Here is a 24,151-nt window from a genome sequence, read left to right as displayed (position 1 = left end):
CGACCAAAAAACGTAGTTTTGGCGTTGGGAATTATTTTCCGTTTACGCCTTTAACCGTGCGGGATAACTAATGTTATATTTTAATAGATCGGACTTTTAGGAACGCGGCGATACCAAATATGTTTATTTTTTTTATTTTTTATTTTTTTTTATTTGTGAAATGGGGAAAGGGGAGTGATTTGAACTTTTAATATTTTTTTATTTTTTTTTATTTTTAAACTTATTTTTTTTTTTTTTTTTACTTTTACTACAAGGCCCCCTAGTGTACTTGACCACTAGGGGGCGCGATCGCCTGTACTAGGTTCAGCCATAGAGCTCTATGGCTGAACATAGTGATTTTCAGCACTTCCTATTACATCCTGCCTCAGGCAGGATGTAATAGGAATGCTGACACGGCCAGCACAGGGGTCTACATTAGACCCCTGGCTGCCATGGCAACCGATCGGCACCCTCCGATCTCGCCGCGGGGGGCCCCGATCGGCGCCGGAGGGGGGCGCCCCCCCTCCGATCAGCTATTTAAGCACTGCGGGCGCTTTGCCCGCGGTGCTTAAAGTGTTAAACGGCCACGATCGGCGAACTCGCCGCTCGTGGCCGTGAGAGCAGGTACCTGGCTGTAATATACAGCCATTACCTGCTCTCTTTCAAGCCAGCTCACTCCGTGAGCTGGCTTGATTCCCCCGCAACCGACATATGACGTAAATGTACGTCATATGTCGGGAAGGGGTTAAATTTACATCTAACTTAATATATGATAATTCTTATTTGTCTCCGTCAACTTTTTATATATATATTTTTGTAAATATATCCATTTGCTCTCGCCTTAATATATACCAGTAATTATATATACCAATTTTCGTTTGGTTCCTTTCTATATTTATTTACTAATTGTGTATATTATTATATATTTTTATTTCATCATTATTTTCTATTTCTGATATGTGTATATATATCTGCTTAGTTCAGAGGACACGCTGTATGCTATAGATGTATACTTGTATTAGTAATTATTTCCTACATGCTGCTGTTACTATTAAGTGAATAATTGACCACTTACTCAATTAAGGATGGACCTATAAATATGAAGCATTAGCAATGGCTTAATTACAGCTTGAAAAAGTCTCCAGTGGCTTGGGAGACGAAACGCGTTGCCCCACTTCCGCCCCACTTCCGCCAGCTCATTCAGCAGACTTGTGACGGACTTCCGCCCTCATCTCCAGTCCCAGGACCCTCTGCCGTGACGATACCCGGCTGGAGGCGTTTTTGCCGCATCTATTCAAACACGCAGCCCGGTGCACAGCCTTCTACAGGAACCGATCTCTGGCGTGTATCTACCCGACAGGCCACCCGCAAAGCAGCCCGCAGAGGTGCCTTATTCCTCAAGACGCAGTGAGTGTATCTGTACCCGCTATCCAAGCGCAACTTGCAAATCCCTGCTGCATGGGTTTACCACTAACTGTGCCTGCTACGCCTTACTAACCTACAAATACCTGCTTGCTTGTTGTGCCTACTAAGCACCTGCATGAACTTCCGTGCGTGTCAATTTACACGCTAATTCAGGTCTATTTGGCTCTAAACCTTGGCTGCTATAAGTACTTTCATATATCTATCTCAAAACGGCAATCCACTGAAGGGACATTTCTACCCTTATTTCTATACCACCCCCACATCCCCGCTGGGACGCCAGCCCACGGTGGTTTATGAAATTCACTAAGTCTGCTATTTTATTCTCATTATACTGGCCCTATACCAAGAATTTTACTGTGTATCAATATATGCAATTGTGTCTATTATACTCCAATTTCAGTTGAATACCCACCTCAATCTTAGCATATTATTTGTGGTCTATGTTAAGTGTCAGTTACATTCCAGTTTTAGTTTAATTACCCACCTCAATTTTAGTATTATTTGTGGTCCTATATGTATGTGTTTAGTGTTAATTATATTCCAATTTTAGTTTATTACCCTCCTAATCTTTATATTTAATTTTATGTCTACATAAAGAAATTTTACATTCAATTTCAGCGTGTCCTCTACTCATTTTGCTTGGTGTGCTTATACATATATATTTTTATTGTAATATTATTATCATCACAGTTCTGATTGACAGCGCAGTGTGTTCTTTTTTTACATACAATTGTTGTGTGAGGAAAAAAACAGTTTTTTCTTCCACTTTTTGAAGTCTGGCAGACTTCTCACTTTTGCAGCAGCCAATCAGAACACCCCCCTTTTTTCTAAATTCACTCAATAAGAGGTGTTTTCATTAATTATATATTTCCATCAATTAGCGCCGGGGCCCCTAGGAGATTGGGTTGTTCCCTGTCTCTTAGGTACACAAACTTCTACATTTTCAACTGTGCTAACATAATTGCACAAGGGTTTTCTAATCATCCATTACTCTTCTAATGCGTTTAGCAAACACAATGTAACATTAGAACACTGGAGTGATAGTTGCTGGAAATGGGCCTCTATACACCTATGTAGATATTCCTTTAAACGTTTGCAGCTACCGTAGTATACTCATTTACCACATTAACAATGTATAGGGTGACATTCTATGCTTTGCGCTAAATGCGCATGTTTTTTTCGCGCACCACATCGCCGCAAATCGCCTTTTTTCAATTCGCACTTTTCAGTCAAAATGCACATATTTAATGTGATGCGCATTGGAGGCTGAAAAGTGCGAAGAGGGGCGATTTTCGGCGAAGTGGTGCGCTGTCTTTAGTCCTGAAAATGTGCGATTTTCATGTCTGAAAATCGCACATTTGCAGGACAGCGCAAAGTGAAAAAAAAAAAAAACGAGCGCGGGGTCCCCCGCCCGAGCATAACCAGCCCCGGGCTCACTGAGCCGGTGCTGGTGACATAAAATCAGGGTCCCCGACAAATAGGGGACCCCTTGATTTCATGAAACCAGCACCAGGCTCAAGGTCCGGCGCTGGTTCCCAAAATACGGGGGACAAAATGACTAGGGGTCCCCCGTATTTTAAGAACCAGCACCGGACACAACCAGCCAGCAGGGTAATGCCACAGCCGGGGGAAACTTATTATATAAGCTCCCGCGGCCAAAGCATTAACCCCCTGGCTGGTCAGCATGGGCAGGGGTCCTGGGGAAGTGGGGACTCCCCAAATGAAGGGGTCCCCCCCTCCAGGACTTACCAGCCCATGCTGATAGTCCGGGGCTGTCCCCGATGCCCCTGGGCGGTGGGCATCGGGCTGATGGCTTGTGTAAAAAAAAGAATTAAAACTATTGTTTTATACTGGCGAACTATGAGTCCCAGCAAGCCTACCCCGCATGCTGGGACTTGGAGAACCACAAGTCCCAGCATGCGGGGCATTAAAGGGCCCGCTGGCACTTGTAGTTCAGCAGTACAAAAAATAGTTAACAAAAACACACTGACACACTGTAAAATAAAAGTTTAATACACACAAAACACACACACACTGATACTTACCTACCTTGAGCCCGTAGGTCGGTCCCTGGATCCTGGGTCCGTCCTCCGGGGCTCCAGGGCAGAAGAGTCCGGTTCCGGGGCCTTGGTCCTGGTTCCGGGGCTGGTCCTCGGGTTCCGGGGCTCCTGGGCTGCAGAATCCGGGGTCCGGGATCCGAGGTAGTCCCCAGGGGTACCTAAGGAAGCAAATCCAACTCACCTGGTCCCCGGCGACGACCTCTGAATCCTCTCCGGTGACAGCGCTGCTCCCATCTGGTACCCGGCTCGCAGGACTTTGACAGGCGCAGAGATGTTTCCTCCTCGGCGTCTCTGCACAGAATGATTTCTTGGCCAATCAGGAGCCGAGAAAGTCGGCTCCTGATTGGCCAGAAATCATTCTGAATACAGACGCCGAGGAAGTAACATCTCTGCGCATCTAGAGCAGAGATGTTTCCTCCTCGGCGTCTCTAGTTAGAATGATTTCTGACCAATCAGGAGCCGACTTTCTCGGCTCCTGATTGGCCAAGAAATCATTCTGTGCAGAGACGCCGAGGAGGAAACATCTCTGCGCCTGTCAAAGTCCTGCGAGCCGGGTACCAGATGGGAGCAGCGCTGTCACCGGAGAGGATTCCGAGGTCGTCGCCGGGGACCAGGTGAGTTGGATTTGCTTCCTTAGGTACCCCTGGGGACTACCTCGGATCCCGGACCCCGGATTCTGCAGCCCAGGAGCCCCGGAACCCCAGGACCTGCCCCGGAACCAGGACCAAGGCCCCGGAACTGGACTCTTCTGCCCTGGAGCCCCGGAGGACGGACCCAGGATCCAGGGACCGACCTACGGGCTCAAGGTAGGTAAGTATCAGTGTGTGTGTGTTTTGTGTGTATTAAACTTTTATTTTACAGTGTGTCAGTGTGTTTTTGTTAACTATTTTTTGTACTGCTGAACTACAAGTGCCAGCGGGCCCTTTAATGCCCCGCATGCTGGGACTTGTGGTTCTCCAAGTCCCAGCATGCGGGGTAGGCTTGCTGGGACTCATAGTTCCCCAGTATAAAACAATAGTTTTAATTCTTTTTTTTTACACAAGCCATCAGCCCGATGCCCACCGCCCAGGGGCATCGGGGACAGCCCCGGACTATCAGCATGGGCTGGTAAGTCCTGGAGGGGGGGGACCCCTTCATTTGGGGGGTCCCCACTTCCCCAGGACCCCTGCCCATGCTGACCAGCCAGGGGGTTAATGCTTTGGCCGCGGGAGCTTATATTATAAGTTTCCCCCGGCTGTGGCATTACCCTGCTGGCTGGTTGTGTCCGGTGCTGGTTCTTAAAATACGGGGGACCCCTAGTCATTTTGTCCCCCGTATTTTGGGAACCAGCGCCGGACCTTGAGCCTGGTGCTGGTTTCATGAAATCAAGGGGACCCCTATTTGTCGGGGATGCTGATTTTATGTCACCAGCACCGGCTCAGTGAGCCCGGGGCTGGTTATGCTCTGGCGGGGGACCCCGCGCTCGTTGTTTTTTTTTTTTAACCCTTTGTTTTATTTTTTACAGCAGAACCCTGCACAGAACATTGCGATCTGTGCAGGGTTCTGGCTAATTCGCCAAACAGACCCTGGTCTGAAATAAGTGCGATAATTAGGCACCTAAAAAATGCGATGTGCAAATGCGCATTGCATTAAATAAGCGACTTCTATACTTTTGTATTGGAAAACATCTGGATGCGATAAAATTGCGAATTAATCTCGCACTTTTGGTCCGCATACCTTAACGCACATAATATGCGATTTCAGTCCCTTAACGCATCACATTAAATTGGCGATTTTAAGGAAAAATGCGATATCGCCATTTTGTGGTCTAATTAACGCCAAAAAACGGAAATCGCAGTCCATAGAATGTCACCCATAGAGTCTATTTCTGATTAATTAATTGAAAATAAAACAGTGCTTTTCTTTCAAAAACAAGCACGCAGCATCACATACCTGGGCCAATGGCTTGTTCTCATAAGCCTTCTCATGCTCAAAGAACATGTCCAAGCCGTGCTCCTTCACTATTTGCTCAGACTCATCAGAGAAGAGAACAGCATCTCCATCAAAAGCCACTCGCAGCATATCCTCATTAATGGACACGTTATGGCTTGAGTTGAAAATTGTGGCAGCAGCAATTCCTGTGTGAAAAATATATACCTAGCTTATTTTATATTACATTGTTCCAGAAAACATGCATGTTGTCAATTATTTAATAACGTGACCCATAATTACCTTTGTACCATTATTGTATAGGGGAAGGCATGGAAACACCAGTGACTCCTTTATATCAAGTTTTAGATACTGAGTTAGTCATTTGGTGGTGGTGACAGGTAAGCATGTGGGTAATAAATTAATAGTCTAGTATACAGTAATACTCAGATTCTGTTGATAGCCTGGATATAGATTATTTATAATTCTTATAATAGCTAACAAGTATGGAATACATTAGGCCTTCATTTTATTCCTCGCCTGTTACCTGCAAGGTACCCCCCTACCCCCCAATACTGGCATTCTAGGCTGTAGCCTAATCAATCTATTGGTTAATAAGGCACTGATTGTGACCTAACTGAATGGTGAGATCCTTATGTGACTAGAACCATTAAACAGAAATACTGGTTTATGGCATCTTTGATGTACTCATATGCACATAAACACAGGTACAGAGCAAAATACACACTTTTAATAACTTTAATATTAATTAAAATACACAAAATGATACTCTTAATACAGATCTACACACAAATATTATTAAAATAAAATAAACTTCCATGCAACTCCCTGTGGCAATGCATACCTTGCTTCAGCTGCATCACACTGAGTGACTCACTGAAGTCTGGGCATGCTTACTGCAGAGGATTTGCTTCTGGGCTGCACAGACAGCAGCCCATAGAAGCACTGTAGCTCTGGCGATTTGCACAGAATGGCTTCCTGTTGGAATCTATTGCTGTCATCGCTTCATGTACTGGCAGCCCAAGAGGGGGAGGAGTTTCCAGCTCTGTGTATGATGAGCCGTAGAAGCTTCCAATAGGAATCTACTACATGCTGAACTCCTCCCCACAGGGTTGGGCTGTTGCTGTGTCTGCCCTGCTGCGGCTGTCTGTTTGTGTCTCTGGTGTTGTGATATTAACTGGAGGGGCTGCAGTCCTGCAGCCCTATAGCAGGAGCCGCCACTGGCGGAGAGTAATAAACAAACAGCCAAACAGCTCCAAACTGTAATTTTTCTTACACAGCCTGTAACATGATAGTTAGGAGCTGGTTGGCTTCTGATCACTTTTTGAAGCTTGGTGCATCTGTCTCCACAGCAGAACTGTTAATCCACAAGAACTTAAAATGATGGGTCCGATTAAGACCTGATCGCTGGGCTGTGAATCTTCGGAGCCCAGCGATCAGTTAGCTGCCTTCCCGCCAGAGTGGAAACCTGCCCCAGTGCATGGCTGCAAATGTGATATCAGTCATCTAAACAGGGAAATCCATTCGCAATCGCTCACCATCAAATGGATCAACCCCCCCCCCACACACACACACACCCCCTTGTGTGCCACTTAGGTCAATACTTTCACAGCTGCTGCAATGATCCTGGATGCTTAGGGTCCAGCGCTGACATCAGGTCTTGCCCTGCAATGTCCAGGTTTGCCTGCGTTTGCCTGCGTTTTTCTCATTACTCCCAGAAAATGGACATGTGCCGCCCCAAAACCTGTTTGTCAATTATGCAGATCTTGTTGATTTTATTCCATCCATAAGTATGCATCTTCTACTACAATTACATGGTTGACCCTTAGGCAGGGCCTGGAGAGGTGGTGGAACTCCTTTCCCCTAACACCAACCCCCCCCCCCCCCCCTCCATTAGGCAGAGCCTAGACCAGTACCAGGGAATTTGTGCCCTCCCATAAAGGGATAATGGTCCCACAAGTAGGGTTGTGGTCACATAATAGTAACACCATTTAAAATGACAACACCAAGTAGCACAATCATATAGACATTACACCGCATGTAGTGCCCTTGATTCATACTAAGTGCCCCTTATGCACATAATGCCCACAGTTGTGCTGCTTATACACATCTACCTCTGTCACTCTGGCAGCTCACTGTATATGTCCCTCAGCATCCAGCAGCTTTCCCACCCCTGAGTTCCTCCAGCCCCCTCTCACCCTGTTTTTAGCAAACACAGAGCCTACTCCTCTTAGAGTAACTTCTTCACTTTAGTGACTGTGATGTCATGACATCACATACAATGTGCCAGCAGAAGAAGCTGATGGTATAGGCTTTTCTGTTGGAATTACTGTTCATGGTGGTGATAGAGGTGGAACTCGGTTCCCCCTACCATTAGAGGTAGTGGAATGCAGTTCCATTGCGTCCCCCCTCACTTTAAACCCGTGCCCTTAGGTTTACGTATGTCACCTTCAATATAACGCATGTCTGACAGTATATATATATATATATATATATATACGTATATATATATATATATATATATATATATTTAGTTAGGAAAAATGCAAATTTATTTTCTGCCTAAAAAGTAATGTTACTCAATGTCATCTAATAATAGCAGAGACCAGTACCATTAGCAAAGATTATAAGCAGGGCCCTTCTACCTCTATGACGGTTTGTTGCTACCAAGTATGTTTTATCACTGTTTAATATTGTAAAGCAAAACACTATATATGAAACTGTAAACAAATAAATAAATGTACATATGCGCCCTTGTGGCTTGCTGATTTTGGACTTCATTCTTGGCAAGATGTCAACGACAACTGCAAGAGGTCAAAATTCTACTAGATGTAACTCTATACTTAGCATTTACTTTCACGCTAGGATGCTCTTTCATTGTGTTGTAACAGGACCTGCTGTGGATTGAAAGATATGTTCTTATTAATTAATGTTTATGGGAGTAATTAAAGGTTTTTTACAAATGTTTTCATAAATGAACAGTCTAGGCTGTGTTAGTTAAGTGTTATATAAGAAGGCAGGTGGAGGGATTTTCTCAGGAATGATGAAATCCTACCCTTTCCTTCCCTCTTTATACCCTTGCAGCACCCTCACCTCATCTTTGCTTTTCCTTCCTCACCAGCAACACTGTATCTGTTTCATCTGTTTCATGCAAGTCATTGGCATGTATTTAATGCCGGTGCGAGCGGCCGGCGAGGGGGTTAAACTGCGAGGATCACAGAAAACCAGTGATCCTCGCAGTTTAACCCCCGCGCCGGCCGCTCGCACTATGCAACGTTCCGGGGGAATCCTCGCCGTCACAGAACTGCGAGGATTCCCCTAAACTGCGAGATCCGAGGCTATTGCAGCAAACTCGCTGTAATTAGCCTCGATTCTCGCAGCTTTTGGAGGCACATACGCCAATTCTCCCTCGCTCAAAAAACGGAGCGAGGGGGAATTTGCGTATGAGGGGGGTCAGTTGAATACTGACAGGGTGAGCGGTGACTGCGAGCAAAAAGTCCTGCTCGCAGTCACCGCTCGCCCACGGCATTGAATATATGCCATTCAGTGCTATCCCCACAGACAGTGACTGCATGAGAGAGAGAGCTTCCTTTTTTATTTATTTATTTATTAGCAGTTCCTTATATAGCGCATACATATTCTGCAGCGCTTTATAGAGAATATTTGAACATTCACTGCCCCAGTGGAGCTTACACTCTATATTCCCTACCACATGTACACGCACACACAGACATTCTAGGGTTAATTTTGTTAGGAGCCAAAAAACCTACCAGTATATTTTTGGATTGTGGGAGGAAACCGGAGTACCCAGAGGAAACCCACGCAAGCACAGGGAGAATATACAAACTCCCCACAGTTAGGGCCATGGTGGGAATCAAACCCATGACTTCAGCTCTGTGAGGCAGTAATGCTAACCATTACACCGTCCATGCTGCCCGGCCATATACTAGACCAAAGATTTTCGACCTTTTTTACCATGTGGCACACTAAATAAGATTTTAAAACTGCCAAGGCACACCATGAGATCCCCACAGGGAAAAACACATTGGCCCCCACAGGAAAAAAACAAACCTATTGAAAAAGAATCACACAAATACATGGTCCCTTTACATGAACAGATGATCAGGGGGCACACTTGAGAACAGCTCAAGGCACAGGAGTGTGTCACGGCACACTGGTTGAAAAACACTGTACTAGACCAACCTTCATCCAAACATCCAACTAGGAGCAAATGACAATCAGCAATTTGCTCACAAACCCAGGAAAATGGATAATAATATTTAAACAAAGGGGGACATTTACACAGATGGGAGTTCTATTTCACATGGGATGTTGCTATGGGCAACCTATCAGATGCTATCTTTTATCCTCAGTTTCTGTCCATTTTCGGATTTTGTGAGCAAATTAGTGAATTATAAATTACATTTGCTCCTATCCAGTACCAGATTTTTATTCCATCCAACATTCTAGTTGGTTGGTTGGATGAAAGCCTGTTTACTACTGCATATGGCCAGCATAAGTAGACTTATTTGTTTTCCATTGAAGTAGTTATAACTGTTTTAGTTTTTTAAATTGAAAATCAATATGGTTTATAAGCTGCCTGTTTAGAAAACCAAGAATACTAGCCACATACAGCTGTGACTGACAGCTCCTGGTTGCACTGTATGGACTGAGAACCAGTTCATCAGTTTTTCCACATTCAGGGGAAACTTCACAAATGCCTTGGCCACATTCCTCTGCCTGTTCACAGATTTCTCTGTTGATCTGTCAAGTTGTCCCATAGTAGTACTTCAAATGTAGGGGCATGTAAGCTAACTGTATCTGACATTTAATAAAACCCCATTGCCTGCAATATGGAGGTAGTTGCTGTGTCTGTCCATGGGGTTGTAGTGAAGACATTGTCAACCAAACTGGCTGACCACTGCACGGTGTGCATGCCCAAACACAATCTTTCTTGGGCTAGAAAAATACAAATGGATGAAACCTTGGAACTGGTGATTAATTGACACAGAAGTGGAGCGTACAAGTGTGTGTGCAGACCCTCAGATCCACAGACGCAGAGAAAGCGCCAATCAGGATGTTTTGGTTGGCAGTCATTGATGATCAGTAATTTGGCGGAGGATCTGGGAAATGAAGCTTGTTACACATATCTGATTACACGATCTCTGCTAGGATGTTTAATATCCCTGGTCCCCTAACATGACCATCAGGGGATTGTGGATTGCCCCAATACATGGGAACCTTAAGTCATTTTGGGCCAGAGGTATCAAGCTTCAAAAAGTGATAACGTGGAGAGTAATAAACAGCCACTCCTACCTGTCATTTTACAGGCTGGGTTTTAAAAATGACAGTCAGGAGCTGATTGGCTGGTTATTTATCACTCTCAATGTTATCACTTTTTAAAGCTTGATACCTCTGGCCCTTTGTTTGATATCCTTATGATTGGATCTGTGCAATTAGACTGCAAATTTCCCCATGGATCAGGTGAAAGGGCGGCGGTCAGCCATTCTGTCCATTTCCTTTCACCAAGCCAAATATAAAGCATTTTGTTATGTTAAGAATTACTCTCTTAAATGCCATTGTGCTTTATGTTATAAGGAAACATTTGGGGAGTTATACCTGTAAATCATGTATCATATATAAATAAAAGAGATGGGATGCTGACCCTTCTTGTGTTATAAGGGTAAGTCATACATGTATTACATTGTGTAGGTCATATTAATTGTATAAAACAGAGTTTCTTATACTGCATGCACTCACTCACTCACTCACTCACTCACTCACTCACTCACCCTCTTCTATGGCTTCCTGCACTTTCTGGCCATCAGATGAGAGGTAAAGGTTGGTATGATACGCCTTTAAGTAGCCAATGGGGCTGTTGCCTCCAGTCATACAGAAACGCTCAATAAATAGGTCTAAGACAAAAGAGAAAATAAGTTACTGTTATTTACATATTAAAATAGGTTATTAGTGATATTAGTCCCTAACACTAATTAAGACCTGAATGACAACAATTGATATTTAAAAAACAATTAGTATATAGGAAATAACATGTATTGAAAAGTGGTTTCCGGACTGGTACAGTGGACATTCAGTCATAGGTGTCCTGAGAGCAAATCGTAATGACACAGTTGCATACTAGTTGGGCACCATGTTGTTTCTCAGTGCAGAGTGTGAGCTGCAGAGCTGTTCAATTGTTAGATGAGGTAATACTTCTGAGACCAACACGAATTTCATAATTCCTAATAATAATTCCTGCTCACTCTGTTGGGTCCAAGCATAAAGGCTTCTGCAGTGGCTGCATTCATGAAGGCAAGTGCCAATGGAGGCATCTTTGTGAATGGTTATGCCTTCCTGGCTTTGTATCTGACCATATGCCTCTCAGCATCCCGAAGCACCAGTACTGCACATCTGTGGAATCCCTTAGAGTGTATGCTTAGCCATTTCTCTACTTCTAGTGAACTTCGGACTAACTTAAAGTAGGGGCTCTCCTATAGATAAAAGATGGACAGGAAGGAATATTGGGTCCCAATAAAGGATCCTGTTTTAAAGTTTTCCAATTATTCTGGAATATTTTCTCAATATCCCTGAAGCAGGAATTATATAATCTTCTGATTCCCGATGTCACTAAAGGGAAGATATCCCAGCAGGTCAATGTGTTTTTATTGATTTTACACCAGTAGTGATATTTGATGAAAAGAGTTGTAAAGGGAAAGCGCCACTATATTCACACTATCCATTGTTTCGGTATATAATATTGGGAATAGTTAAAATATGGTCTGCAAAATATGACAACAACCCCTAAATGGGTGGTCATAGTATCAGAGTAAATAAAGTAGGGACAAGCTATGTATGTAATCAACATCATCTTAAGAGGAGAATCAACCATATGGGGGTTTGGGGACACAATTTGTATTGTCTCGCAGACACTAGACTGTTCCTTGTATTGTATTGGGGGGGACGGGGGACGTAAGCAGGATGCTCTCTGTATGAAAGCCACAAGAATGAAGAAGCCCATCTGTGCTCTCCAGAATAAGTATAGTTGGCACTGTGAGGATGGAACCCCTTCTTTGAGTTATGCGCACAAGCTATCAGTAAAATACTGTGTGCATGGAGCTAAAGACATTGCTTTTTATTATTTTATATGACAAGGGAGATTGACAGTGGGTAAAAACCCCAGTTTGGATTACCTATCTAATTGGGGTGGATTCCATACAAAAGCAAGGGCTTCTCAGAGCCAACTATCACATTAATGGTAACCCTGGAACTTCCTGCTGCTGGATTAAGTTGAACCTCTTATGAATTGGGATGGGTGCTTCATCCACTGGTGTGCTGATTCTGCCTACCTTAGTTTGCTCCACACACTACAATGTTCTGTCTACTTGTGAGTTATCTCCAGCTAATGCGATATCTACACTGTGCCGTGTCACACTAGTGTGCCCCCAGAAATAAAGATGTCCGCACCAGTATACAGCCACCCCCACCAGTTCAACTGTAACTGGTCTATTGTTTTCATGTGAGGCCCAATAGGGTTTTTCCTGTGGGGATATGATGTTGTAGCTTGGCTATTTTTAAATCTTGGTGTGCTGTGAGTTAATAAAAAGGTTGAAAATCACTATTGCATGTTGCATATAGATTATTTGTCCCAGTGGCGTAAGTTTATAACAGAGGCCCGGAGGCGAAAATGTGATGTTGAGCCCCCCCCCCCCCCCAAGAAAAAAAAACAAAAAATAAACCCTGCCTACTTAAGGCTATTGGTTAGGCTATCCTAATATGCAGACACACCCCCATAGGCTCATACACACATATACACACACATTTATGTACAGCCACATACGCACATGAAGCCACATGTATACACACTGCCACATACATCACATGTATACACATACAGTAGCTACAGTACACATGCAGATACACCCACAATTATACACTGCCACATACACACACAAACACATGTATACACACACACACACAGTTACATATGCACATACATCCACATGTATACACACAGCAACATACACATATGTATACACATAACCACACACACACACACACACACACAGCCACACACACAGCAACATACACACATGTATACACACAGCCACACACACAGCAAAATACACATATGTATATACACAACCACACACACATATATATGTACACACACAGCAACATACACACATGTATACACACAGCCACACACAACTACATATGCACATACTTTAGCATCTACCATGCACATACATCCACATGAATACACACAGCAACATACACATATGTATTTTGTCCCTCCAATATAAAGCCTCTTTCAGAATCACTTTAGATTCCCAGTTTCCGAAAGCAGTGTAGAAATAAGGTTCCCTTTCCAGGCAGAATACTTTGATTCATTTAAGTCATTAATGAAGCTAAAGTGAGAAAAATGGAAAGGCTTATAATTTTGATGGACATTCTCTTACAAAATACTTAAGAATAAAACAAAGACTCCTTGTGGCTGTGCTATATCAACCAAATCAGGCCCAGATTTCTGTGTGTCTCATAAGTCACTTATGCAATTGAACTGTGCTATAGAGTATTGCAGCTGTGAATAGTAAAGAATTACCTCTGATACAGTATCTCTATGATGTCTCTTGTTACTACAGGTGGCGTAACCTACTGCTGACTACTTGAGAGGAGATACACTATGCAACAGTATAATAATATCATAGCAGTAAATGGGCCACTGTTTTTGCCAGTGGAAATAGCGGCACTCGCCTATTCAATGTAGCTGTTCCTGACAGAATTGAAGGCTTTCAGATTTGGCTTTTTTTTTTGGTCAAATCTGAATTGTCGGAAACGGCCTCTAATTGTCAACATTTTGGATGATTCCAACAATTTAGCGGCCGTTTCCGACACAAAACGCAGCCATTCCGACAATCGACAATTGGAACATTGAATACCGGCTGCCGAGTTACAGTCGGAACGGGTTGAAAACGTACGGGAACATCCTGATAGTCAGATTTGGGATTGATTACCCCCCAATGTACAGTACGTTAAGAGCATGAGAGGAATTATATGCATTTACTGAAAGTAAAAATACTTACTGTAATGGTTTATGGTATTTATCAGTCTCACTCCAACTTGTGCATGGTTATTGGTCATGAGGACTATATCAAACAGATCTTCGCTGTCTGGGTACAATTCACGGAGCTGACTGTTCACTGCTTCGAGGGCCTGAGATGGAATAATAACACACACACATATATATATATATATATATATATATATATATACAGTTAATGACTACAAATTAGAGAGGAATTACACAAACCAATTTCGGCATTTTGCCTGCTTGTGTATGTGAGGGACAATGAGTAATATTCATAGTGGGCCAAGTAAACTCCTGAGCCTGGGTGCAAGCCACAGAAGCTGTAGCCTTCAGCCACCATCATATCAGTGCTTGTGTGTCAGGAATCTTGAGTATACATTTCCTGTTATGGGCATGCTACAAAAGTAGATAACAGCCAAGTCCCATGTTCCCATGTTTTAAAATACACAGGCGTGCAAACAGGGCCGGTGCTGGGCACCGGAGCGCCCCAGGCAGGGAGGGGGGCGGGCGCCCCGGCTATCAACCACTTACCCGCTCCAGGGGGGCCACCTGCCGGGTCCAGTGATGCGGTGCCGTGACGTCCAGGGGGGGGGGGGAGGGGGTGGCGCTTGCCGTGCGTAGCGGCGCTGGCCGTCGCGATTCTCCCCAGGGAGGGGAGGGGGGTGTCCGGCGCCGTGATGTTCCAGGGGGGGAGCTGGCCGCCGCGACTCTCCCCAGGGAGGGGAGGGGGGTGTCCGTCACTGTGACGTTCCGGGGGAGGGGGAGCTTGGTGGGTGATGCGGGTCGCCGGGATGTGACGCGATGCTCCCCAGGAAGGGGGGAGTGGGCGACTTCCTAGGTGATGCGGCGCGGGGGGGACCAGCTCCAAACTGCCGCCCTCCAGCTGCCTAGTGGTGGCGCCGACCCTATGTGCAAAGCACTCGTGTCACATTTGTATTAGTCTGGTTTGGTTTTTGTCATTCTAAAGAATTTAGAGAATATTAAACTGTTTTCCTCAAGACAACCCTATGTCGATGCTACTGCTGCAGCTGATTTCTGTTACATGTACATCGATGCTACTGCTGCAGCTGATTTCTGTTATATCTTTGTCGATGCTACTGCTGCAGCTGATTTCTGTTACATCTACATCGATGCTGCAGCTGATTTCCTAGAAACTGAGATGCCCATTTGCAGTTTCCTTAGATGGTGCATTTCCATTTCCGAGCATCATTAGCTGCACCATAACTTGCAAATTCAAAACTTGCATCAGCTCCCATCTGAGTAAGGCTTCCTATGAGCGGCTGTGAATCTTCCAATGACAGGCCCACATCAGCTTTGCCACCCCACTGTTACTATTTGGCATTATCTGTGTGGTATTTGCATGCTACATTGTGTTTGCATTGTCTTCCCCTATTGGTTATTCCCATTATTCCCAGACTCCTAACCCTTGAGTCACGGGGGACCTATTGCATGGATGAAACCTATCTTTTTAGAAAATCTAATATCAAGGCCATTGAAAGAGAGTGTTAAGCTGGGTATACACCTATACAATTGTCTGTCTGGTCTATCGACCTCTGACAAACAGCTGTTGGATTGAATAAGTGTGTACGCTCTCCTGGGTCATGTGGTACGAACGATTATGTTCTGCTTTGTTTGGGCAAATCTTATGTGCAGTTTAATATTTATATGACCGAACGGGCCCATATTGGAACAAAAGTGCAGTGTGTACACACGTTCGATCGATATGATGGCCGTCCTTGAAATAATACTCCATAAGCAATACTTTTCTTGTGATAGTTTGGACTGGAGAAGATCAAACTTTGCAAGAGCTATTTAATCGATCGACCCTACGGAAGTAGGGCCAATCAAACGCTCTAAAAAAAACTAGATTGTATAGGTGTGTACCCTGTTTTAAAGGCTGAACACAAAAGGGCAGATTCGGATTTGTGCACACAGTGGCTGGCGACATGGCCGGACTAGGTCACAGATGCATTGGGGAAACCCCTGTTGGGCACAACTGACTGGGAACCCACCCCCTACTCTAGGGAGCATGTTCCAGACTGAGCACAGGAATTATGCATTACATATGTTGCATTATACTGCACAGGGCTCTAGTGCCTATCTATTGTGCATTACTGTTATTAATCAGGTACATTAGTATGCATGCGCTATCCAGGGCCGGTGCAAGGCACCGGAGCGCCCCAGGCGAGTCGGGGTGGGGGCGCCCCGGTGCCGGGGGGGTTGGGGGGGGGTGGGTGGTACCTGTGAAGAATCTTGCGTCCCCGGCGTTCCTGCTGAGTGCTGGTGCGTGCAGGGGTGTCCGTGCCGCCGGGGGAACCTGCGGCGCTGTTATTGTGTATATAAGCTTGTCGCGGCCGGCGGGGTCCCTACAGTGAATAGGAAATAACTAGCGCTTCCCGCGCCGCCGCGCGCATAGCGCTAGTTATTTTCTATTCACTGTAGGGACCCCGCCGGCCGCGTCAAGCTTATACACAATAACAGCGCCACAGGTTTCCCCGGCGGCACGGACACCCCTGCACGCACCAGCACTCAGCAGGGACGCCGGGGGCGCAAGATTCTTCACAGGTACCAAAGTGCTGGGGGTGAGGGGCGAACTGCCGCCCTCCAGGTGCCGGTGCCCTAGGCAAATGCCTAGAGCTGCCTAGTGGTGGCGCCGGCCCTGGCACTATCAGTATTTGCTATATATTTATCAAGGAGCCCATCCCATGCATTGGCCACACTTATAAGAATGGACCTTTGTGCCTTTGTGTTCCCCCAGTGGGCCCTTTAGTCTTATTTCGGCACTGGCTGTAGTTGTAGGCAGCTGCAAAAGTCTTATTTACTACCTAAGGGTGGTGGATGTGCGCACCGATATCATGCTGGCCGTCACACTGACATAATTAGTACCGCCATTATAACCAGCGCATGAAATACCTTGGGAAAAGGCTTCCCTACTCCCAAATATCTTAGTGGGCGCTCAACTAACATATAAGTACCATAAAATGTTTCATATAATCCCATGTCATTCCAACAAGTCTGGGTGGTTACATACGACCATACCAGTTTAGGCCCCAAAATTACTATTTTACAGAAATAAAGATCCAGCCAAGGACAGACATATGTAAAGATATGTAAGTTGCCGCTCCCCCCCCCCCCCCCCCCCACGGTGGCCCTGTTGCCTGTTTTTGACAATTGCCACTTGTTTGCATTATGTGACTTTCCTTCCCACTAAATACTTTCATCCAGTGTACTGTGAAATTGAACAATTGTTTGTGAGCTGTGGAAACATAACCTGCAGACTGAATGATACATTGTATAAGTGTGATTACATTTGTATCTTTAATGACTCTTCTCAGAGAGATTTCTTACCAGCCCAATATATAACAGTATTGTCACTGCGATACATGAATTGGTTGTTAGCCCTCTGAATTTAACTATCAATATTATTGTCTGTTTATGTGTCGTCTTTTTATGCATAGTATAGGAAAAAGAAGAAAGATTGGAGAATTGTGGGGTGCACTCCAAAAATATACCTGGAAGATGTCCAACTGATAAATCACAATCCTAAAATTTAACTTTTATTTCTGTTTATTCTAAAAAAAAAGGGGTGTGATATTCATGCCCTATTTAGTAAAATGATAGTAGGAATATGTGAAGAAAGAAAAAGAAATGTGATTAAAAACTTGGATGTGGAAACTTGGGAGAAATTCTTAATTTTTCTCTATGATTATTTGTCCCCTGCTTGATAGTTTATTCTTTTTTTTAGTATTTATTTTTATGGTAGCAGGACTCAATAAGAAGTATATATTTAATTGTTTGTAACAGCAGTTGAAATTGAGTTGGATTCAGTTGCAGCACTTTCACCTCTTGGTCTTTTTATACATGTATGAATGTGCGGAAAATTAAACGCTAAGTTTTAGTATTACCACCAACGAAAGGGATTATCCCCTCCACCTCACAAATAACCTGCTATATATTCAAGGACTTGCCTCTTTTGCTGTATGTCCTAGAGACAGCCACACATACTGTACCATACATTTGTGTCTATTGTGAATACAGGACATATTTTCAAACAAGAGTGCCGCAACAAAAAAAGAGAGTGTTTTTCTTTCTTCTACCAACCATACTTCCCATCCTAGCCTACAAGCAATACCTTAATTATACAGGTAATATGCTTCATGGTTAATAATACTGTTCTCTGATATTAACCCCTTTCCGACATTTGACGCATATATACGTCATGGCCGGGATGTACTTCCCGACACATGACGTATATATACGTCATGACTTTAAACTGTCCCCGCGTCTGCTGTCCCTGACAGCAGACATGTCCCTGCATGCCCAGGGGGGGTGGCGATGCCTCCCCCCCGTCGGCGATCGCTGTGATTGGCTGTTCAATGTGAACAGCCAGTCGCAGCGTTTTCCTGTGTTACCGGCGAATCAGACGCTCGGTAACACAGGTGTCAATCACCGCCGGGTGTGAGGGGGCATGAGGGGGTCACCGGTGATGACCACACCTCACCCCACCTCACCCCACCTGCCCCCAAGGCTGTGATTGGTCCGTCGGACCGACGGACCAATCACAGCCAAGGCGCGTCATTTAAACTAACGGTGACTGCGCTGCAGACGCCATTCCGGTCTGGAATTGCGTGCAGAGCGGTCACCGGCCACTCTGTCGTGCTATACATACCTGAACCTTGCCTGATACTTACCTGATCACCGCTGATCACCGCTGGTAGCGTGCTGCCAGCAGCTGGATGCTTCCTGGATCTTGTGACTTCCTGTGTCCTGCTGCTGCAGTGTCATAGAGTCACAGATCGTCAGAGATAGTGACAGATAGTGACAGAGAGTGACAGAGAGTGATAGAGAGTGATAGAGAGTGCTATATTTTGTGTCTGCTGCACCCCTTTTGTGCTGATCAGTATATCTGTGCTGATCAGCAACTTTTTTTTTTTTTTTTTTATATATATACCTGTCAGTTGCACCAAAGGTTGTGCTGCCTGTGCAACTGACTGCTGCCCCCCCTTTTGTGCTGATCAGTTTAAATTAATTAACTGATCAGCAACTTTTTGGGGGTCCAGTTTTTTTTTTATATATACCCTGTCAGGTTGCACCCACAGTTGTCTGCCTGCTGCCCCTCACTAATAATCAGTGTCGCATCACTGCATCACTGATCTGCAGTTTTTTTTTGGGGGGGGGGGATTGCAGTGGGGTTTTGTTTTTACACCCACGTTGCTTTTGTGGGTGCTTTTGTGGGTGTCCTGTGGCCGCTGATCAGTGACGTACATCACTGAACAGCATTTTTGGCACAGGGTTGATATCATTTTTTTTCTGCAGTTTTTTTAAATTGTTTTTTTTTTTTGGAGAGTGCTGTGGTTTATTACACCCACGTTGCTTTTGTGGGTGTCCTGTGGCCGCTGATCAGTGACGTACATCACTGAACAGCATTTTTGGCACAGGGTTGATATAATTTTTTTTCTGCAGTTTTTTTAAATTGTTTTTTTTTTGGAGAGTGCTGTGGTATTTATTTTTTTTAAAATTATTTTTACACCCACGTTGCTTTTGTGGGTGTCCTGTTGCCTTTTAGCGCTGTTCAGTGACGGACGTTACTGACCAACATCTGTGCTCAATTTTTGGCGCAGGACCTTTTTTTTTTTTTTTTAACCCCTTCATTTTTTTTTTTTTTATTGGGATCAAATTCCTGTATAAAGTATTTTTTTTTTCTGCACTACATACACACTACACACTACATACCCCCCCGTGTTGAAATAAAGTTTGTACCCCCCTACACTATACACGTGTTGAAACATTACACTTACAGAAACACAAAAATAAAAATGGCATCCCAAATGTCATCCCAAATGTCATCCCAGTCATCCAGAAGAATGTATTCAGCGGAGGAGGCATATGCCATGCTTGCCTCTGACTCTGACACAGCCAGTGATGCAAGCGGGGAATTTGAAGGATTCGTCTTAAGCTCCTCTTCCTCCTCTAGTGATGAGGGACCCCCTCAAAGACGCCCCCGTAGAGCAGCTGAGACCCCCCCCCCCAAATGATTGATCCCGTATGGACCCCACCACCAGACAATTTTGAGCCCCAGGTTCCTGAGTTTTTGGCCATCCCAGGAATCCAATTTGATTCAACAGGTCTCAAAGAAATTGACTTTTTCAAATTATTTTTCTCTGATGATTTTATAAATTTAATGGTGGACCAAAGTAATTTATATGCCCAGCAGTTTATTGCTCAAAACCCCACGTCATCATTTGCTAGGTGGACCCCTGTAGATGCAGTAGAGATGATGACGTTTTGGGGTCTGGTGTTACATATGGGCATAGTAAAAAAGCCAGAAATTAGGCAATATTGGAGTACAGATGTTCTGTACAGCACCCCACTTTACCGTATGGCCATGACTCGGACTCGTTTTGAGATAATCCTTAAATTTTTACATTACACCGATAATGCACAGTGCCCACCCAGAGATGATCCCACCTTTGACCGGCTATTCAAAGTCAGGCCGGTCATTGATCATTTCAGTGCCAAATTTGCAGAGATGTACATCCCTGAAAAATTTATTTGTATCGACGAGTCCCTTATACATTTTAAAGGAAGGGTTAAATTCCGCCAGTACCTTCCCAGTAAGAGGGCAAGGTATGGCATAAAAATGTATAAACTGTGTGAAAGCACCTCAGGGTACACCCACATGTTTAGGGTATATGAAGGGAAGGATTCAAGAATTGAACCGCCAGAATGCCCCCCCTCCCTCGTAGGTGTTAGTGGAAAAATTGTCTGGGATTTAGTGCACCCCTTCCTGGATAAAGGTTATCACCTCTATGTGGATAACTTTTACACTAGCATCCCCCTGTTTAAGGCCCTTGGTTCAAGAGGTACAGCAGCTTGCGGTACTGTGCGCAAGAACCAAAGAGGCCTCCCAAAAACGCACGTTGCCCAATTACTGAGAAGGGGTGAAAGCAGGGGAATATGCACCGAAAATATGTTGTTGGTCAAATATAAGGACAAGAGGGATGTCCTTATACTGACAACAATTCATGGAGACAGTACCACCTCCATCCCTGTACGAGGTACCAGTACCCACACCTCAAAACCTAATTGTATCCTAGATTACAATAAGTACATGGGCGGAGTGGATCTTTCAGATCAGGTACTGAAGCCGTACAGTCCCCTGCGGAAAACAAAAATCTGGTACAAGAAGCTGGCCGTGTATATCATCCAGATGGCACTGTATAACGCTTACGTGCTATTCCGTTCTACCAGCCAGAGGGGGACATTTATGCACTTTCAAGAGGAAGTCATAAAGGGCCTAATATTTGGGAACCAGCAGGCAGAGGGCCCCAGTACTTCTAGTACTGGCCCCCGTATTGTACCAGGGCAGCATTTTCCTAACGAAATCCCCTCCACTGCAAGAAAGGGCAGGACACAAAAAAGGTGCAAAGTTTGCTATAAAAAGGGAATAAGAAAGGATACTATTTTCCACTGTGAAACTTGCCCCGACAAACCCGGCCTATGTATAAAGGAGTGTTTTAAAATATACCACACATCTATGGATTATTAGGTTCATCATTTCACCGTGCTTCGGGGGTCTTGCTAATGCCACATAGCACCCACCATTCATTCCACCAGAATCTGAGCTGCAAAATCCAAAAATCACTCCTTCCCTTCTGAGTCCTGCCATGCACCCAACTGGTATTTTTTGGTCAGATATGAGGCATTGCCATACTCGGGAGAAATTGGGGCACAGATTTTGGGGTGCTTTGTCTCCTTCATTCCTTGTGAAAATGAAAAATTTGGAGCCAGAACTGCATTTTTGTGTAAAAAATGTAATTTTTCATTTGCACAGCCCAGTTGTATCAAAATTGGTGAAACCCCTGGGGGTTTGAAATGTACATTATACCCCTAGATGAATTCCCTGAGGGTGTAGTTTGCAAAATGGGGTCACTTGTGGGGGGGTTCCACTGTATTGGTGCTTCGGGGGTCTTGCTAATGCGACATAGCACCCACCAACATTCCACCAGAATCTGTGCTGCAAAATCCAAATTTCACTCCTTCCCTTCTGAGTCCTGCCATTTTTTGGTCACACATGAGGCATTGTCGTACTCGGGAGAAATTGGGGCACAGATTTTGGGGTGCTTTGTCTCCTTCATTCCTTGTGAAAATGAAAAATGTTGAGCCAGAACTGCATTTTTGTGTAAAAAATTTAATTTTTCATTTGCACAGCCCAGTTGTATCAAAATTGGTGAAACCCCTGGGGGTTTGAAATGTACACTATACCCCTAGATGAATTCCCTGAGGGGTGTAGTTTGCAAAATGGGGTCACCTGTGGGGGGTTCCACTGTATTGGTGCTTCGGGGGTCTTGCTAATGCGACATAGCACCCACCAACATTCCACCAGAATCTGAGCTGCAAAATCCAAAAATCACTCCTTCCCTTCTGAGTCCTGCCATGCACCCAAATGGTATTTTTTGGTCACATGTGAGGCATTGCCGTACTCGGGAGAAATTGGGGCACAGATTTTGAGGTGCTTTGTCTCCTTCATTCCTTGTGAAAATGAAAAATTTGGAGCCAGAACTGCATTTTTGTGTAAAAAATGTAATTTTTCATTTGCACAGCCCAGTTGTATCAAAATTGGTGAAACCCCTGGGGGTTTGAAATGTACACTATACCCCTAGATGAATTCCCTGAGGGGTGTAGTTTGCAAAATGGGGTCACTTGTGGGGGGGTTCCACTGTATTGGTGCTTCGGGGGTCTTGCTAATGCGACATAGAACCCACCAACATTCCACCAGAATCTGAGCTGCAAAATCCAAAAATCACTCCTTCCCTTCTGAGTCCTGCCATGCACCCAAATGGTATTTTTTGGTCACATGTGAGGCATTGCCGTACTCGGGAGAAATTGGGGCACAGATTTTGGGGTGCTTTGTCTCCTTCATTCCTTGTGAAAATGACAAATTTGGAGCCAGAACTGCATTTTTGGGTAAAAAATGTAATTTTTCATTTGCACAGCCCAGTTGTATCAAAATTGGTGAAACCCCTGGGGGTTTGAAATGTACACTATACCCCTAGATGAATTCCCTGAGGGGTGTAGTTTGCAAAATGGGGTCACTTGTGGGGGGGTTCCACTGTATTGGTGCTTCGGGGGTCTTGCTAATGCGACATAGCACCCACCAACATTCCACCAGAATCTGAGCTGCAAAATCCAAAAATCACTCCTTCCCTTCTGAGTCCTGCCATGCACCCAAATGGTATTTTTTGGTCACATGTGAGGCATTGCCGTACTCGGGAGAAATTGGGGCACAGATTTTGGGGTGCTTTGTCTCCTTCATTCCTTGTGAAAATGACAAATTTGGAGCCAGAACTGCATTTTTGGGTAAAAAATGTAATTTTTCATTTGCACAGCCCAGTTGTATCAAAATTGGTGAAACCCCTGGGGGTTTGAAATGTACACTATACCCCTAGATGAATTCCCTGAGGGGTGTAGTTTGCAAAATGGGGTCACTTGTGGGGGGGTTCCACTGTATTGGTGCTTCGGGGGTCTTGCTAATGCGACATAGCACCCACCAACATTCCACCAGAATCTGAGCTGCAAAATCCAAAAATCACTCCTTCCCTTCTGAGTCCTGCCATGCACCCAAATGGTATTTTTTGGTCACATGTGAGGCATTGCCGTACTCGGGAGA

The 24,151-nt window shown here is 44.6% G+C and overlaps 1 protein-coding gene across 2 annotated transcripts in view; it reads right to left on the bottom strand.

Moving 5' to 3' along the window:
* NT5C1A (5'-nucleotidase, cytosolic IA) overlaps positions 1 to 24,151 on the bottom strand; it is a 44,323-nt gene that overhangs the window by 6,388 nt on the left and 13,784 nt on the right. For both annotated transcript variants that reach the window (XM_083173797.1, XM_083173800.1), the window contains exons 3-5: positions 14,477 to 14,606; positions 11,186 to 11,308; positions 5,397 to 5,581 (exon numbers count right to left, since the gene is read on the bottom strand). In XM_083173797.1, coding sequence (XP_083029923.1) covers positions 5,397 to 5,581; positions 11,186 to 11,308; positions 14,477 to 14,606 — 438 coding nt within the window. The remainder of the gene's footprint in view (positions 1 to 5,396; positions 5,582 to 11,185; positions 11,309 to 14,476; positions 14,607 to 24,151) is intronic.

Source organism: Crinia signifera, chromosome 2, assembly GCF_055691185.1.
Source record: "Crinia signifera chromosome 2, ASM5569118v1, whole genome shotgun sequence".
Lineage (NCBI taxonomy): Eukaryota > Metazoa > Chordata > Amphibia > Anura > Myobatrachidae > Crinia > Crinia signifera.
This window is presented reverse-complemented; position numbering and strand designations above follow the sequence as displayed.